This window comes from Ramularia collo-cygni, assembly GCF_900074925.1.
Source record: "Ramularia collo-cygni strain URUG2 genome assembly, contig: RCC_scaffold01, whole genome shotgun sequence".
In the NCBI taxonomy this organism is placed as follows: Eukaryota; Fungi; Ascomycota; class Dothideomycetes; order Mycosphaerellales; family Mycosphaerellaceae; genus Ramularia; species Ramularia collo-cygni.
This window is the reverse complement of record NW_019716255.1, coordinates 2052892-2070696: the sequence shown is the minus strand read 5'-3', so window position 1 is coordinate 2070696 and position 17805 is coordinate 2052892. Positions and strand designations below refer to the sequence as shown.

Here is a 17805-nt window from a genome sequence, read left to right as displayed (position 1 = left end):
GAAGACCCCCTCTTCACCATGCCAAACTCGATTGCTATCGCGAAGTTCGTGGGCGTGACATCGCTCGGATTGCGTAAGTCAACCCTTTGAACGACATACAGAATATAGAATGGTTTGCTAACGGCCGTCTTCGCCTCCTGTAGTCACGGTACGATCGCACTCAATCATCCCGGCATCCTTCCATCCACTGACAATGTATACTAGGGCGTGAGCTATACCCTCTCCACGCAATCGCTGCCATCTCTCCTCACCCTGCCAAGCGCAAAGCCCGCAGCATACACCCTCAACCAGCAGACTCGTCTCTCGACACTTCACATCCGCACGCTTTCGACCCTTTCCGCCAGCAGCCTACTGCTTGCCTTCTGGCTGTCCCCACCCCGCATTCGACACCCGTATCTTGTTTGGACCGCCGTGGTTGCGGGTATCAGTGGCGCGCTCAACTTGGTTATGGACCGGAGTCTTCAGCAGCGCGTCGTCAAGGACGATGTTGGCGACGTGAACGGAGAGGAGGTTGAGAATCAGGCGCGTTCTCAGCAGCTAATGGAATTTGTGAGGACTGGCGTTGCGGGCGTTGGCTTTTCGATGGGCATGGTTGGCATTTGGGGAGATGGCGCATAAGAGGGTTAGAGCATTGTGATGCATGGCCGGTGATGAGCGTTGAGATGCTGCGGAATGACCGATATGATACATGGTATGGGTGTTTGGGTGTTTGGAATGAGGACCAGGCAATATTGTGGTAGATAGAGAGTACATTTTCTCCACTCAATGGATCTGGACCACTTTCATTCGATCAATACCAGGCTCAGACGCAAAGGTGGACTTGTGTCGAGGCGCGTAAGGTCACGAGCAAAGCACAAGACTAAACCGGGACATTGTTGTAGGACAACGAGTACTAACTTTTTCGCATACACCTTGTCCATTCTTCCCGGCTTGCTTGGCTTTTGTTCCATTCGATCGCCCTTTCCATCTCGGAGCATCAAACAGCTCCTCGTCGGGCGACGGGACTGAACACTGGCTCTCCACATTCCAGATGTATCACTTGCCTCTGCAACTTGGCGTGAGCGGCTGCCATTGTTCGCCACCTACGTGGACTGGAGCTCGAAATCGTGAGACGACGTGCTCGTTCCCATTGCTCGAACTTGCGGACCTTCGATCTGCCAGACTAAGTTTATGCTCTCCGGTTCCTGTGTTTTACATCTCCTTCTCGTTGTTCTCTTCCTATGGTAGCGAAGCCGTGCAATCCGGCAAACACGTCATTCCAGCTAGTCCACTGCAGTGCAGATCTACAGACATTGCACAAAGACATCTCCTCATCCACTCTCATCAACCACTCACTCCCACTCCATCAATTCATCAACACTACAAATCATCGCAATGGCCGCCTCAGCATTTGACCTCACTCGCAACTTCGTAAGCATCTAGCTCCAAACTTTTCCGAGCCTCGTGGCTAACTCACGAAACAGTCCCTCTACACCATCCCGGCCGCTTGGGTGTTGAGCATTGCACCACACTTCTACGCCGCCTCTCTCGGAAAACTTGACAACAGAAACCCGCGTACCTATACGCGGGAGGTCGAGGGCGACCAGACCATCGACAAAGGTAAACGCTCCCCATCTCGCGGTCACAGCTGCGTGTGTTCTCGCTGACGACATCCTCAGCTACCAAGCAAACGATCATCCGCGCCGAGGGAGCTCAGCAGAATGGTTTCGAAAATCTCGGCCTATTCGCCGCGGCGGTTGTGATTGGCAACGTTGCGAAGCTCGACAACTGGACGCTGAACGCTCTCAGCGGAGGCTATCTTGCCAGCCGTGTGGTGTACAACGCTCTCTACATCACGGGCACTACCGAAGGCGTTGGTCAGTATCTCTATCGTTCAATGGGAATTGTAGTCTAACACATCTGCAGCCAATGCCAGATCCGTGGCGTTCTTGAGCGGTATCGGAATCATATTTTCCTTCTTCATCAAGAGTGGCAACGCACTCCGCAACAGCCTGTAGAGCTCTGGGTGTTTAAGATGTCAAGAGCGTTCAAGACTGAGTGAGAGACGATTTGGGCAGCAATGGTCCTCTACCTCTTCCTCTTTYAGACTTTTGTAATGGTAATTCTGGCGATCGAGAGCCAACACAAGGCGACGGAGATCAGCTCATCGAATGTTAATCCGATTCATCGAGATGACTTTCTGGTTCTTAAGCGCCGTCGACCTGGTCACTCTTTAACCATGCTCCTTCATAGCGGCATCGATCTTCTGTTGATTGTCGGCTCGGAAGCATTCCTGGTTTCTGGCGAGTTTCAGGTGAAGTTCAGAAAAAGAGTTTTTGGAAGGAAGGGGATGTGTATTRTTCTATCGATGGGTTATGCCCGCTATATATGTCATTCTAAAATCATTGTTTGTCCTTCTAACTGGATAGGTTACAATCTGTATCGAATCCTTCCTTGTTTCCCACGTGGTAAGCAAMCAGTCAAAACTATGCCGTGGAACCCTTTCCCTTGATCCCTCTTTCCCTAGTTCCGGATCGAATCCCCATGGGAGAGATTTAATTTGAGGACCGCGGGCATTGAATTCGGTAGCAACTTCGAGATTGCTGGGAGTAGCAGCTTTGGGCAGTACACTGAGCCCGCCTTGTGCAAATTTGTTATCGATGCCGTCTGAGTAGACATCGAGAAGCTTTTTGATCGATACATGTATCCTTATCGACAAAGGGCCAGTTTCCTGCCAACGACCGTGGACATTTCGAGATGCTCCCCAAAACGGTTGTGCTGGTCCTCTGTCTCGGAGACAAAGAGCATGGTAGCYCTGCTGCGTCCCCGTGGTGTGACGGTCGTGGGTGGTGCGCAGCTTACATGATCATGCAGACAGCCGCGAGACGGGACATCGCAGTCGTCACGGCCGGGACAGCGGCATGCCTGTGTGAATCGAGGCCGCACATCCGTGGACGGACATGTGAAATCCCCGTGGGTATCTCTCATTCCTTCGCGCCCGGTATGTGAATCTTCCTGAATTTCCAGACACCGAGAAGCATTGCGAAGGGTACCGCGACCCAGGCAACGCCCGCCAGAAAAATCAAGGCGTTGTCCATGTTTTCTGGAGGATCATCCCCCTTGGAAGCCTGCAGAGCCTGCATGGCAATGATCAAGACTGCGCCCAACACCTGCCCGCCCGTCCAGGCTATGACGCTCGACACTTCAGGTGATACAGGCATCGTGATAATCGATAGTAGCTCCAATGCCATGGGGAGTAAGCTGAACGATGAGGCTCCTAGTAGACCACAGACAATGTAGGGGCCTATCACGGTCCTAGTCCATGGCATCCAGATTAGCGCTATGAAGCATAGAGCGATAATTGGTACCAGGACTTTGAGAGCAACCAGATATGCTTTTGTGCGATCTATGATGGGCGACACGACGGCAGAGCACACCAGGCCCACTAGAATGAGGAGTCCGCCCGCTATGCCAGCGTTGTCCTCGGAGAAGCCGTAAGGAGTGAGGATGGGATTTAGAAGGCTGGAGACTGCGCTGAAGCAGGCAACATACACCGAGAACGGAATGAGGCATAGGACGAAAGAGCCGTTCGCGAGCAGTAAGTGTAAACTTTTCCGAAGATCAATGGTCTCGGAGGCTGCTGTGGCTGAAGGTGGTGTACGAGGCTTCGAGGGGATGAACGGCGCTGGCAGTGCCGCAGCTGACGAAAGTATGGCAGTGTAAAGAACCAAGYTCGGGATGCCAGAGGCTCCAGTCGCCCAGAATGGTCCAACGAGTTGTCCGATGGCGCCGCCCAACGGGTTGGCCAACGAAGCGACCGCAGTTGCAGACACTCTTCCAGAGTCACTGAACCAAAGATTACTATATCGCGTTGGAGCAGCAAGCACAAAAGGTTGTGCACAACCGATGAGGACCTGACCGAGAATGACGACTGCAAAGTATTCTGAGCCAGCAATAGTTCCCGCGTATCGCACCCAGTTACCGGCAAGCACCAGGCCACTTGCAATGATAATGCTGGCCTTGGGTCCATGCCGATTGAGCACCCAGATGGTCAGGGGTGCGCTAACAGCAAAGGCAAAGAGGAATGCTGTGCTCAGCCAGACGATGGTCGTTTCACTGACGCGAAAGAACTCGGCCGATGTCTTGGAGACGGCAGCAAACGTAAGCCAGTCCCATGAAATGATCAGGTTGAGCAGGATGAGCTGGGCAAGACCAATGAACCGGCGTTTGTAGACGCGGTATACAGGAGCGTGGACATAGTCGTCATCATCCACCACCCCATGGTTGATCAACGCAGAATCCGTTGCATTGCTGGAATCACTCTCGGCGCCGTCGGTTCGCTTCGCTCCATGGTCTGTCTTATATGTTGATGCTGCACATAGAAGGGTATAATCAGTGACTGTGTCAAACACATATGGTTGTTCCTTCCATCAGACGTACATGTACCCTTATAAAAGATGTTGGTTAGCAATTTGGCAAACGGGAAGGAGTCGGAGTCGTATAAATGCGTACGGATGAGTGGAAGCGCACCAGATCGTGTCCTCGACTGCTACCTGGTGCAGCCATCGTTGCGTTGGTCAATGGAATAGCTCCCGTTGTGCGCTCTGCAGCAACGACTAAATAACAGTGTCCGGAGCACGCGCATCCCGATGCGAAGTAAGCTGCAAGGAGGGCCCTGAACAAAGAGCTGCCGYTCCGGGTCGGACTTGGGACATCTACCTTGAGTTAGCACCTCGGAGTCGCGTCGCTTGTCGATCCGGGGATTCTTAGGCCGTGCTTCCATTTCTGGCGCCAGCCTAGTCTCGCGCTAGCTCTCTAGGGTTCATTCACCTGCGTAAACGAGTGGACCTCCAACCTTGAATCGCACAAGACAAGACTGCGGGCTGGCGGCGGACAACCACTTCACCTCTGGACATGCATCAGACCTTCACCGGCAAATCGAGGCCGAAGCGACAGGTATGCTGGGTGAGGTGATGGATGCTCCATTCCAGTCTACTGACACTCTTGCTTCACAAGGTCAACCTCTCCGGTCGCCCCTCCAATCCCTTCGCATCTTCCAACGCCGTCGCCTCCGCTCAACAGGAGCGAATCCAACGTCAGCAACAACGAGAGCGTATCCAGGCTGCCGCTAGAATCCAGCAGATTTGGCGCGGGCATTGTGCACGACAGAGACTATTCGGCGCATGGAGAGAGCTGTGGGATCATCAGGAACAGGCCAGCGGGCCATACGCCACCTCAGAAGACTCCCTCCGCCAGCTACGGCGGCTACTGCTGTTCTATAGTCCACAGAGGGATTCGGGCGATGTAGCACGGCTGAGATGGTATGGCTCGCGACAAATCACCACTAGCGACCCTGTGCCCTGCACTGGAGGACAGTGGCCCGCTGCGTATGCAAAGCTTCAGACTGCCTGCATCATCGCCTTGAAGACTAGCAAGGCCCGGGATCAGGCCTCGGACCGGGAAGTGTTGGGAATACTCGCATTCGCCGCCAGACAGTCAACATTCACCACCGCCCAGGCCATTCAGTACTACGATGCCCTCGTTTCTACCCCCGGACTGCCCGAAGAACAGCTGCAAGGCGCACTACTGGCTCCGTTGAAGCATTCGATGGAGGCTTATACCGGACTTGTAATCCTACTCGCTCGGCCACTAGATGTTGAGACGCTCCAGTTGCTGCGGGCCGCGGTGGAGCCTGAGATGCTGTCACGGGCAGTCGCTGGATTTGGAAGTGGGCAGGAGGTCGTGGAGCCGCGCCAGCGGCTGTGGCTTCTAGGAAACATGATATTCTTGATGGGACGGAGCACCAGTCTGCAGTTCACTGATGCGGTCGCCCGCCTTCTTGGACCTTTGGCAGATGAAGTTGATTTCGAGGGCCGCGTCCTTGATATGGACAACGAGTCCTATGATCAGGACGTCCTGTTGAAGATTGCCGGCGCTCCATTAAACACCTTTTTACACGGACAAATCATTTCTCTTCTTGACAAACACTCCATTCAGAACCTACTCGCCGGGCATCAAGACGATATGGGCGGCAGCACGGATGCTCAAGTCCTCGCCGGCTACGCTCTTACTTTACTGCGATGCTTCCCCAGTAAAGCAGACGACATTCGGATGTGGCTGCATTTGGGACCCACCAGTTCAGATTCTGTCACCCCCACTCAGTTTCTCTGGAAAGCAGCGAAGAAATCTAGTATATTCGGCGAAATATGGAGTACCTCTCGGGGTGTCGTTTCGCTCCTCAAGACTGCTCACCCAACGCAGCAACAAAAGGACGATTGGACAATAGTATTGGTCTTCCTGGAGATGTTCACTTTCGACCTGAAGATCATGGACGATGAAGAGTTCATGGGTAACAGTCCGGTTCGGAAAAGGAACAGCGCCGTTCCGATTCCTGACGTCGGCCAGTTGGTCACCTTTCTCAAGAACCTTGGCTTCACCTTGTACTACGACGCTGCTGAGCTGAACGAATCCGCGACACCCCGACGAGACGAAGTACCATCTGCGAGCCGTCGATTCAAACCACAGATTGAACGTGCGGCAGCTATGGAGACCAAGTCCTTGACTGTCGCCGGACTTCCGGGTTTGACGATTGACTATCTAAAGGGCTTGGTGACAGGACTTCTGCGAGCCATTTACGAAAGAGATTCTCGTCGAAAGTTCCTACTACCGGACCACTGGCTGATGACCGATCGATTCGACATGACCATGTTCATACCTGGAGTGGTCGCAGAGGAGGAATCACGAAATCAGGTCCGTGAGCAGGATGATGAAGACAAAGATGAAGAATCCGACGATGATCTGGAGCCCGCCGAAGATCTGGGACGCCTTGGTGGAGGTGGGTACGCCCGAGCGCGCGTTTTACGGTCTCAGGAAGCTAGAGCGCGTGCTCAGCGCAAGGCCAGCCGTAAGCGATACCTGGAGTCCGTGGCGCCGCGACTCGAGATTCTGCAAAACATGCCCTTCTTCATCCCTTTTCACACCCGGGTGCAGATTTTCCGCCAATTTGTCCGCCACGACCAGGAGAGGAGACGAAATGGACATGTTGACCCAGACATCTGGCGACAAAACATGATGTTTCAGCCACACAACGGAGGACAATCGAGGGATGCTCTCTCTCGACATCATGCGAAGATCAAGAGAGGTGATGAGTTCATCGATGCGTWCGAACAGTTCTACGATCTTGGCGCGGATCTGAAAGAGCCGATTCAGATCACGTTTATGGTATGTCATCACTTGCGGTTGTGCAAGATGCACACATTAATCGACATGAGATTCTAACTTTGCCCAGGATCAATGGGACATGCCTGAAGCCGGAATCGACGGCGGCGGCGTGACCAAGGAGTTCTTGACGAGCGTTATAAGCCAAGCATTTGATCCCAAGGCGGATCACAAGGAGCAATTTTTTGTGGAAAACGAGCAGCACCTGCTCCATCCCAATCCTACTGCATTTGAAAACATCAAGATCCGATGCTTGGAGAAGGGCTACAAAGAGGACTCAACGAAAGTGCGGGAAGAGCTACGCGAGCTCTACAAGCAGTACGAGTTCCTCGGTCGAATTATCGGCAAATGTCTCTACGAGGGTATCCTGGTGGATGTCTCCTTTGCGGGCTTCTTTCTCAAGAAGTGGGCTCTTACGGGTGGATCTGGAAGCGCGCCATCAGAATCTCATTACCGCCCCAACATCAATGACCTGCGCGAGTTGGACGAAGRGCTTTACAAAGGCCTGCTTCAAGTCAAACATGCGGAGAATGCCGAAGACCTGGGCATGACCTTTAGCGTCAACGACGAGGTCGGCTCCGATAAGAACAAGCGCATCATCGAGACGAATCTGGTCCCCAACGGTGCCGACATTGCCGTGACYAACGAGAACCGTCTGGCGTATATAAGTAAGCTGAGCTCATACCGGCTCCAGGCGCAGTCGATGCGGCAATCGCGTGCTTTCCTGCGCGGCTTGAGCGATATGATTCAACCTTCCTGGCTGTCCATGTTCAATCAGTCCGAACTGCAGACTCTTATTGGTGGTGCGTCTGCCGGAATCGATGTCGAGGATCTACGGCGGAACACCCTGTACGGCGGAACATATGTTATTGGCGACGACGGGCTCGAGCATCCGAGCGTTCAGATGTTCTGGGATGTTATGCACAGTTTCCCAGATGAGGACAGGAGGAAAGTGCTCAAGTTTGTTACGTCGACACCGAGAGGCCCACTGCTGGGATTTAGTCAGCTGAACCCCAGGTTCAGTATTCGGGACAGTGGAAGGGATGAGAACCGCTTCCCTACCACAAGCACGTGTGTGAACCTGTTGAAGCTGCCCATGTATTCCAGCGAGGCCATTTTGAGGGAGAAGTTGCTCGCAGCTATCAATAGCGGAGCCGGGTTTGACCTTTCTTGAGGAGGGGGTTAGCATAGCGTGGGGCGTCGTTTAGCGAGGAGTTGGACAGTGGTATAGATAGATTAGGCTTTCTGGAGCCATGGATTCATGACATTGTATGAAGGAAACGGCATGATGATATCTCAAGGCTGTTCGTCATTCCTACTCTTAGTCCGCCTTCAGCACGCAATGTGTAAAGAAGAGCTTGGGACTGCTACCTTCGTTGCATTGAACGTTGCCCACCCTGACCAGCACATGCATATCATTAAGTTGTCGTTTACCAACACATGTATATCATTGACTTGTCGTTTACCAGCACATGCATATTATTGACTTGTCGTTTACTAGCACAGGCATATTATTGACTTGTCGTTCACTAGCACATCTATATCATTGACTTGTCGTTTACCAGAACATATATCATTGACTTGTCGTTCACCTTCAACATCAGCTTCTCAACATGCAGATCTTCTCGATCCAACCCGCCAAGAGATGTCAGACCGCTTGCGTGCAGGACTCGACGCCGGGGAGCTGGATTGAGCTTGCGAATCCCCGTCTTGTCGGTGTGACGGCCGATGGCACATGAAAAGCCACGGATCCTGTGATCAATAATACTGCAGAGACATGAATCAGACGGCCGCTTTCCTTCCCCCCGCACATTGGCTGGAAGCGGCCATTGGCAAGTGGCGCCATTCTCTCACCTGTAGTTACTGTAAGTTTGTCTCTGAACGACCATGGGATCTGGGGGGTGCCATAGATGCTTGATCGTACGTACGGTGGTTAGGTAATTCTATGCTTCTGAAAGGCACCCCTCGCGGCACCGCATTGGCAGGCCACCTAAGTAGTGATCGCCATCACTGCCGACTGCCGGCACTCATCATCATTTCTTCGAATCTCAGACAGTCACCGGGCCCAGCCCTGTGCCCTGCCCTGCCTAGACGGCCAGCCAGTCAGTCAATTCCGCGACCAAGGCGTGTGTAGAAAGGTCATGCGTCCAATCAAACCCGAGCTTACCATATCGCGAGCCCGGGCCTAGCTAGCATCGTCAATCACTGCCGGGCCACATGATCATTCTGTGCCTACCGCTCTCTCTGTAAGTTAAGCTACTCGGTCGGTGTTGCTCGGTGTTGCGAGAAAGAGGCGCTGTCCCGCTGCTTTTTCCTCTCCCCCAACCCCGACGACCTACCTCACCTCCCTCCCTGCTGCAAGAGATCGTGCATCTTATCATCGTAAGATAAGTAACTGCTGCTCCCACGGAATGACGCCGCGCGCCCGCTGTGCGCTGTCGCGATTGCCACCATCGCACTCCCCGGGACGTGATCGTCCAATTCAATGACCCTTCGGACCCATCGTTCCTGACAGACACAAGGTCCTTGGGGCCGCACGGCGCTGGGCCCCGTTCCCTCCGAATGGCCGACAGGACATCGCGCGACGGCGGTACTCGAAGACAGGCCTTTCGCAGAGTTCGCGCCGATGCCGGACTACCAGACGAATATCTGGAGTTGCTGGAGCAGAAACGAAAACAGCTGGACGAGTCGATCCACAAATACATCGCCTCCAAGGAGCGCGATTTCAAGACATTTGAGAGGGAGCTTCAGCAGCAGTATAAGCAGGAGCAGAATCAAGAGGGGAGCGGTAAGAGTACGCGGCCATCGCTGGGGTCAACGAGCAATGGCGCGCCAGCTGCCCAACCGCGTGCCCCCCAACAGCAGCAGCAGCAGCAGTCCGTGGTGGATGCATTGCTAGCAGCGGGTGTGAACCAGGAGCACATTGGGCAGCCGCTCTCGGTCGCTTTGGTGGATGCCGATGGCTCTCCGAGGTTAGAGGCCAAGTCGGCCGCAGGTTTGATCGATCGGCGGGCCAGTATCGAACGGGATAAGGAGTTTGTRGGTGTCTTCACGCCAGCTTTCCTGCCCGCTCTGGAGACCAAGGCATCGTCACCATCACCATCAACTTCCCCAAAGACCAGGGAAGTGCCGGAGCGTGCTGAATCGGCGCCTCCTGCTGGCCAGAGCAAAGCAATCGAGCAGCCGACTGTCATTCGGGCTCACTCCGACTACTCAGACCAGGCCAAGTCGAAGAGGCCTGTACAGCTGCAGCTCACCCATCGAACATCATCATCAGGCTCATCCGCAGATGGAAAGCTCACTTCTGCCTTGAAATCGCCCACGCAAACATCAAAATCGAGACGAAAACGGGTCTCCCTGGCCGTTGGGGATTCGATTGTGAAGCCTTCGGATAGTGTTCCGACGTCGCTGCTGAACAACAATCGCACACCTTCGCACTCGCGGAGGCGGTCACAACCAGCAGAGACCGATTACGAGCAATCCATTGATGAAAAGATAGCCAATGGAAATGGAACAAAGGAAGTTGTTGACGTGCGAACCACGTCACCTCAGGTGTCTGCCAGCTTGCCTGTTGAATCCACTTTCTTGCCTCCCAATACGAATGGGCAACGGCAGTCTGCAGCTTCTTCTGCACCCATTGCAAAGACTTCAATGGCGCCAAGCTCACCCCTGTCACGGCCGCCAGCACGGCCACCAGTCACTATTGACCCAGACGGCGATCTATTCGATTTAGAAGAAGAAGAAGATATGCTATCAACCAGCGGCCCGGAGGTCGAACATCTCTCCGAAAGTGAAGATACTATCACCGGCCGTGTTCACCGGGAGGTTTCTCAAGACGGTTCTAATGAAACCGGCGCGGACTTGTCGTCAGAAGCTGAACCTGAAGAAGAGCTTGCCGTGGAGTTCATACCGGGATCAGCAGTCGCTTCGCAGCAACCTACTCAACCTGGCTTCCGAAGACCATCGGTTGCGATGGATCCCATTTACGCAGGTGCCAATTACAACCGAGCAGAGTATAGTGCTGTCGTGAATGAAGTCTATGGCTCTTCTTATGATCGGCCCAAACGATCATTCACCTCGGGTTCGCTGGGAGAGTCTTTCATGGCTCGTAATGCACAGCATATGAGGGCACGAGCTGGGAGCAAGACTTGCGAGCAACCAGTGGTTCGCTCCTGAGGGTGTTGTTGCTGATGGTATACCTATTAGCTTACCTACTCAACAATTGCTGAAATGAACATGTCAACAGCGTTTTCGCGTGCGTTTTTGTGGCTTGTTTTGATGTGCAGCTCAGCGGTCTCAAGGTTTGTTTTTCCGTCACTGGTATGAAGATTGAGTCTTTGGTATAGAGCTGCATCCGCCCGGCTTATCCACGCCTCCTAGCAACCACATCTACAAGGTGCTTGTTGGCAGCCCAAACTTTAAGAGCGTTCGTTACCTTGCAAAGGCACGGCCGCTTGGTCAAACGTGGGCTTGAGGTCTCGTCGTTGTACCATCAAGCGTTTGCGATAGATGAAGGCCGTGTATTGTGCTGGTTCGCTCGGGCATTTATATATGGCCTTCGGATAGTTAGCCCAGCTATAAGACGACTACTTTACGGGCGCAACGAACGATAAGAATAATGCACGTTCAACGAATGTCCCGTGGTGAAGGAATATTCTATCCATCTTGCAGCTACATTTCTCCTCGATTTGCCCTCAATGCTGTTTTCCACTCTCGTGGTCTCTACTTCATTTAATAACACTAGCGGCCTCGATAACAGGAATTCCACAGGTCCTGTAGCATGTCCAAGCCACATGTCTGCGTCTTACTGATGTACAAAAGTGGAAATATCGCCATGCCATACTACCCCAACCCTAACCCTAGCACACAATCTCCCTCGAGCATTTCAAATAAACCTCGAAACGACACAATCCGACCATGACCGCATGTTTCTTGTACATGTCGATCGATACTCTCCGAGTATCAAAAGATTCCCTGGAGGAAAGATTGACTAATCGTGTATCGTCCTCACGTGGCTCCAAGGCATTGTGGAGGCCGCGCTTCTTTCGGCAGTGTGTCTCACAGCAAGACTTTCGCGTCGCTCGTCGGACTCTTCCTCGTCATAGCTGGCCTCCAGCATAAAAGGTGACTTCGCTCTGGAGATATAAAAGTCAGCCAAGGTAGTCAGCGGACGTGCTTTCGGTTCGAGACCTCTCTATGAATGACCAAAGCGACCATCCTCGAGCTTTAGACACACATGTTGCCTTACCGGATACTTTCGCCCTTGATCAACAGAATCACCGGCACGACACTGAGTGCGAGGCCAACCAAGCCTATGAGACTTGAGGCCCACTGAAATCCCACGTTCTTGTACAGCGCAGGCGTCGCTAGAGGAAGGAATGCACCGAACACATTGCGTCCCATACTCGCAGCGCTCAACGCCGACCCTGCATACTTTTCGTAAGCATCGGCGAGGAAATTGACGACCGCGAGATAGATGCTGTAAACGCCGATACCGACGCATCCCAGGCCAAGAGTCGGAACAATCCAGTGCAGACTGTCAATCGAAGCCCATCCGAACCAGAACATCCCCGCGGAGAAGATGATGGATCCAGGCACCGCGAAGTACAGTCTAGCTTCAGGTATTGGCTTTCCAGGTCTTTCCATGTTACGTTTGGCAGATTTTAGATAGAGCTTGTCTTGGACCGGGTTGGCCAAAGCTGCTAGGATGGCGCCCACAACGAGTGCGAGCTGGACCAGCACCACCTGTAAGGTATTGAAGCCGTACACCGCTTCGAAGACGATAGGTACACTGCTCTGGAATAGGAAGAGAATACCCCAGGCGAAGCTGACCCATAGAGTGAATGCCTACGAGTGACATTAGCTCACAAAATAATCCACCCAAAATTGATCCCCCGACTCACTATGACAACAAACTCCGTGGCCAGCATTTTGGTGGGACGCATGAAAGAAACTTTGATATTCTGCAGGATAGAGACCTTCTCCAGCTCTGATCTGGCGTAGGCGTTGTTGCGGCCACATTTGCGCATTGTCGCAGCTCGCCTCGCTAGAATCACATCGCCGCGGGTTTCCGTCAGGATCATGTAGAAGACAGGAAGCAAAGCAGCGTCCACAATGAGCTGAATCCAATAGATCTGAGAGGGGAGTCAAGGTTAGCCGGTATTTGGTGCAACGAAAAGGCATGCGACTCACCCATCTCCAATTTATGCCACTCGTAATAGCCCCACCAATCAAAGGCCCAAGGGCTATCCCAACGACACCGGAGAGTGCGAAGACTGACATGGGCAAGCTGCGAGCCCGATCTCCTTTCCAGATATCGGTGATCGTTCCTCCAACAACATTGATTGCGACAGAACTCGCTCCCCCAGCGAAGAAGCGGGAGACGAGAATCGTTGCAAAGTTTTGTGAGACGGCGCAAGGGATCAGCCAGATGAGGAAGAGAATGTATGAGATCTGGATGAACTCAGCAGGTGCTCTCAATCAATGCGTTGCAGACTCACGAAGTAGCCGGGCATGCGTCCCACTGTCYCGGTCATGGGAACAAATACGAGAGGAAAAACAGCTGCGCCCACATTCCAGGTAACGAGGCCAAAGCTGATGAAAGGGAATCGGTCTTCGTTGATATGCCATATATGAGCCATCTGTGATCCTGCGGTACCATATGCTMCTGCTGGGAGCCCGAGTAAGATGGAACTGGAGCGAATTTAGTTGTCTGCGCTATGGCACGCTTTCAAACATCGCAAACATACATGAAGCATGTGGTCAGCGTTACTATCCATTTGTATTTGGTAGACCAATTGAAAGGATTTTCCGAGTCTTCGTGGCTGTCCCAGTCGACGATCTGTCGACCGTCGTTTGAATCACGCTCAAAATAGCTGCAATCAGCAGGCTGATCCCATTCTTTGTCCTCGGTAGGATGAGTTGGACGGGAGCCGGTTCCTTTGGCGCTCGTCCGTCAGCAAATCATCAATGAGGTGGTGTATTCACATACTTATGCCGATGTGCTTTCCATGCTGCCCGACATACTCAAGATGCTCGGTTTCGTGCTTGCTATTGTCCGTCTTTTCAGTGACAGAGGATTGGTTGCGATCCATGTTCAGTCAGAGAGTCTCGTGTGCAGCATGTACAAGCCAGATATAGAAGATAGCGAAATGCGATGTGGTAACAATATTCCTCATCGAAAATGATTGCATCCACTACACGACTTACAGACAGTCCAGACCACCTGTCGAGCCGACGCTGACGCACAAGCTTGATGATAGGGTACCGGTCATACTTTGATGATGAACTCAAGGCAAGCTCTCGGCAGATAGCAAATCGACAGCAGGTCATGACGGAAAGCTCGCTGCAGGCCACACATTTTCTGCTACTTTTCTGGTACTCCTGACGAAGAGGGGCCTCTAGGAAGCCTTCGTGTAGTCACATTAAGGCTTCTCCTCAAAGGGGCGGGCCGTGTTGAGCTAGCTGACCTGATTGCGATATCTGTGAGCTCAGGCACTCATGTTTCGCAAGGCCAGGGAATTCCCATGCAATAGATAGTAACCAGTGGAACGACCCGGTGTCCAAAAGCAGAAGAAATCCATAAGGGTATCTATCAGTATCGAGCTCATCGACATTTAGAAAGCTTGCAAAGTCATGACATGCAAGCTGGTCGCGTGAGAACCGCTAGCTATATGGTTGGTAGCGTAGCTTATGAGTTGAAGACGAGGGTTCGAACAGGTCTTGGCTGCCGAATGAGACTCAATCATCAAGGTCATACAGATATCTCTGTGAGCGTATGCTCCGACTCACTGGTTGGTCTTGGATGAATGGCATATTGAGCGAGGCGCGATCTCATCAGCCTTGTCAGCCTTAGTAGTATGTAGAGGCAGGTGGACCACGGCAGGTCTCATCAAGCGGAACTTTTATCAATAGAGGGTGATGATTGTAGCTCGAGAAGGGTGAAACGAACGTCAGAGGTCGTGCCAGGAATGAAGCGGCGACGGGAGGCGCCGTCGCTGGCCCGAGCTCCCATGTCACTAAATGTTCATCCAAAACGTTTCTGGTCGCTTCACAGGCGTGCATCGACCATGACAGATCCGATTGATGAGGCAGTGTCCGCACCTGCATCCAGGACCCCCACCAACAGTGCGGGCTGGGATGGCAAGCTCCGAGTGCAGAAACAGGCCACCCTCGTGAATCCAGAAGTGCTAAGCGATCCAGAGTATTCCGACGAGGATGCGCCGCCCGTCCAACAGATTGAAGCGGACGAAGACTTGCTTGAGGGGGAAGATCCCGACGTAGAGGTGAGCGCACACCAGGAGTGAGTTTCCATGTTCGAACGAAACTGACCACTTGCAGGACATCGATGTGCAGCACTCGCGTGTGTCGTCCATGCCCGCTCTACATCTAGAGCGCTTCAAGAAATTACGTCGAATATGTCTCCGCCAGAACCAGATTCAGCGTATCGAGATCCCCGACACCTGCAGATCCACTTTGGAAGAGTTGGAGCTATATGACAACCTCATCAAGCACATCGAAGGTCTCGAGCAGTTCACTGAGTTGACTAGCCTGGATCTCAGCTACAACAAGCTGAAGCACATCAAGCGCTTGGAGACGCTGACGAAGCTGGATCATCTGTACCTCGTGCAGAATCGCATATCGAAGATTGAAGGCTTGGAAGAGCTCACAAACCTCACATACCTCGAACTAGGCGCAAATCGGATACGAGAAATCGAGTGCTTGGAGAAGCTGGTCAAGCTGGAAAGCTTGTGGCTCGGACAAAACAAGATCACGGAGTTGAAGGGTCTCGGTACCCTTTGCAACTTGCGTACCTTGAGCATACAAGCAAACCGCCTGACCTCTCTCGACGGCATCGAGACAATACCACAACTCACGGAACTTTACTTCAGCGACAACAAAGTTACCTCTCTGGAACCTCTGCGGAAAAACACCAAATTGGAGATTCTGGACTTCCAGACCAACCCTATCGCCACACTCGCGGGTCTTGAAGATCTTAAGAACCTGGAGAACATTTGGGCTTCACACTGCAAGATCGACAGCTTTCAGGAAGTGGAGCGTGCGCTCAAGGATAAGGAGCAGCTGGAAGAAGTGTACTTTGAAGGCAATCCACTCCAACGACAGAACCCGGTGCTCTATCGCAACAAGGTGCGCCTGGCTCTACCCCAGGTTTCTAAGATCGATGCTGGTGAGCATACCATCCGTCATCCTCATCAATTCAGAGCAATGCTAACCTTGACAGCATACGTGAAAGTTTCATAGCGGCACGGCGTTTGGCCGTGCATGGCGTACTGGAGTTGTGGAATACTGCTGCAGCGTGCAGTAAGCATCAGGGTGGGCGGTTATCATGAGTGTATCGAGAGTTATGCATTACGTACCTATGTGACCATGACTGGCAGTGGACAGGTGCGCAGCCTTCACGATTCACATGTCATGCGACTGAAAACGTTGCGGTTGCGACACGTTCTAATCCGCCTGTTCTCCTTTCGTTCCACAGCTAGCTTTCTGTCTCTCGTTGCGCAAACTTGCTGATCATCGAGACATCCGAGCCAATCCCTTCCTTGGACCATGTTGTTAGGAACTCACCACGCCGCGTGCATCATGCTGCCACGGGCAAATCCGATGTAAGGCCGCCCGCATTAGTGAGCAAGCCGCGAAGGATGAAAGTACATAAGTTACGCAAAGAGACGCCCTCCTCGGAAAGTACATAACCTAGCCATGGCCACCAGAGACTTTACCATCAATGGAGCCGCCCATACGTAAGTCTTGGACTCCCAGCTTGCAAGTTGTTTACTTAAATGGTCTGTCAGTGGCATTACCGTCAGCTCACTCTCGCGAGCGCTCGAATTCTGGGAAGGCCTTCTGGGTAGTGAAGTGCTCTACCGGGTGGTCTGTATTCCACCAACGTCTAGCCGGATGTAGAACAACTCGGGTATTATCCGAAATTGCCGATCTCGATTGTTTACAGTGGTCCGTACACTAAAACAAATCTTTCTAAACAAATACAATCCGTGCTAAGATTTGCATCCTTCCTACGCATACTACCTACGCACACTTATATATACTACTAAGACCTACGCATAATAGCATCCGAAATTACCCTCCTTTAAGATAGGTGCTTTCGTCTAGATAGCGAGATTATTCTTACACCGGAGGACTTTAAACTAGCTTAGAAGCTACTTAGCAACGTATAGAACTATATACGGACGGTAGAGCTATAAGGGTAAAGATATAGCAATGTATTAGACACCCGTAATTACTCGATTAGAGATAAGACTAATTCTTATAGGTTAAATGTGCGCTATGCGTAGGAGTTATGCATACGCTAAGCCTACGCTAAGTAGTCGGGTTATATTATACTCCCTTCTCTAAGGTTAGTTAATCTAGCTACCTCTATTAATCCTATTATTATAAGGGCTCTTATACGGCCCTTATAATTACCTCCTTCCCCCTATACGAACTAGCCTTAGTTCGGGGGCTTTAGGAATAGAGGCGCGCGCGCGTCGTATACGTCGCGCTCGGGGTCCGTAGACTCTATATAGTAAAGTGCCTATTTTCTAAGCAACCTTCGGGCTATTTATATAAAAGCCGGCTAGTTAAACTAGCTAT

General features: G+C 52.3%; 8 protein-coding genes; 6 read left to right on the top strand and 2 right to left on the bottom strand.

Moving 5' to 3' along the window:
• Positions 1 to 18: 18 nt before the first annotated feature.
• Positions 19 to 618, top strand: RCC_00736 (related to Rotein of unknown function localised to mitochondria; the record flags this gene model as incomplete). XM_023765911.1 has 3 exons in its annotated part: positions 19 to 73; positions 144 to 148; positions 205 to 618. The coding sequence occupies 3 exons, from the start codon at positions 19 to 21 to the stop codon at positions 616 to 618; spliced, it is 474 nt and encodes a 157-aa protein (XP_023621679.1).
• Positions 619 to 1374: 756 nt separating this feature from the next.
• On the top strand, positions 1375 to 1997 carry RCC_00735 (uncharacterized protein; the record flags this gene model as incomplete). XM_023765910.1 has 4 exons in its annotated part: positions 1375 to 1410; positions 1464 to 1599; positions 1659 to 1856; positions 1906 to 1997. 4 exons carry the CDS (start codon positions 1375 to 1377, stop codon positions 1995 to 1997), a joined length of 462 nt encoding a protein of 153 aa, XP_023621678.1.
• A 966-nt stretch (positions 1998 to 2963) lies between these two features.
• RCC_00734 (related to permease of the major facilitator superfamily) lies at positions 2964 to 4545 on the bottom strand (the record flags this gene model as incomplete). XM_023765909.1 has 3 exons in its annotated part: positions 2964 to 4351; positions 4420 to 4426; positions 4492 to 4545. 3 exons carry the CDS (start codon positions 4543 to 4545, stop codon positions 2964 to 2966), a joined length of 1449 nt encoding a protein of 482 aa, XP_023621677.1.
• Positions 4546 to 4893: 348 nt separating this feature from the next.
• On the top strand, positions 4894 to 8371 carry RCC_00733 (related to E3 ubiquitin protein ligase; the record flags this gene model as incomplete). XM_023765908.1 has 3 exons in its annotated part: positions 4894 to 4935; positions 4996 to 7200; positions 7268 to 8371. The coding sequence occupies 3 exons, from the start codon at positions 4894 to 4896 to the stop codon at positions 8369 to 8371; spliced, it is 3351 nt and encodes a 1116-aa protein (XP_023621676.1).
• A 1388-nt stretch (positions 8372 to 9759) lies between these two features.
• RCC_00732 (uncharacterized protein) lies at positions 9760 to 11373 on the top strand (the record flags this gene model as incomplete). Its single annotated transcript, XM_023765907.1, has 1 exon — positions 9760 to 11373. The coding sequence occupies one exon, from the start codon at positions 9760 to 9762 to the stop codon at positions 11371 to 11373; it is 1614 nt and encodes a 537-aa protein (XP_023621675.1).
• An 814-nt stretch (positions 11374 to 12187) lies between these two features.
• On the bottom strand, positions 12188 to 14291 carry RCC_00731 (related to multidrug resistant protein; the record flags this gene model as incomplete). XM_023765906.1 has 7 exons in its annotated part: positions 12188 to 12332; positions 12446 to 13044; positions 13101 to 13331; positions 13390 to 13650; positions 13698 to 13890; positions 13947 to 14136; positions 14189 to 14291. 7 exons carry the CDS (start codon positions 14289 to 14291, stop codon positions 12188 to 12190), a joined length of 1722 nt encoding a protein of 573 aa, XP_023621674.1.
• Positions 14292 to 15266: 975 nt separating this feature from the next.
• Positions 15267 to 16458, top strand: RCC_00730 (probable protein phosphatase PP1 regulatory subunit Sds22, putative; the record flags this gene model as incomplete). XM_023765905.1 has 3 exons in its annotated part: positions 15267 to 15482; positions 15538 to 16384; positions 16439 to 16458. 3 exons carry the CDS (start codon positions 15267 to 15269, stop codon positions 16456 to 16458), a joined length of 1083 nt encoding a protein of 360 aa, XP_023621673.1.
• A 456-nt stretch (positions 16459 to 16914) lies between these two features.
• Positions 16915 to 17118, top strand: RCC_12244 (uncharacterized protein; the record flags this gene model as incomplete). XM_023765904.1 has 2 exons in its annotated part: positions 16915 to 16955; positions 17007 to 17118. 2 exons carry the CDS (start codon positions 16915 to 16917, stop codon positions 17116 to 17118), a joined length of 153 nt encoding a protein of 50 aa, XP_023621672.1.
• Positions 17119 to 17805: the final 687 nt, after the last annotated feature.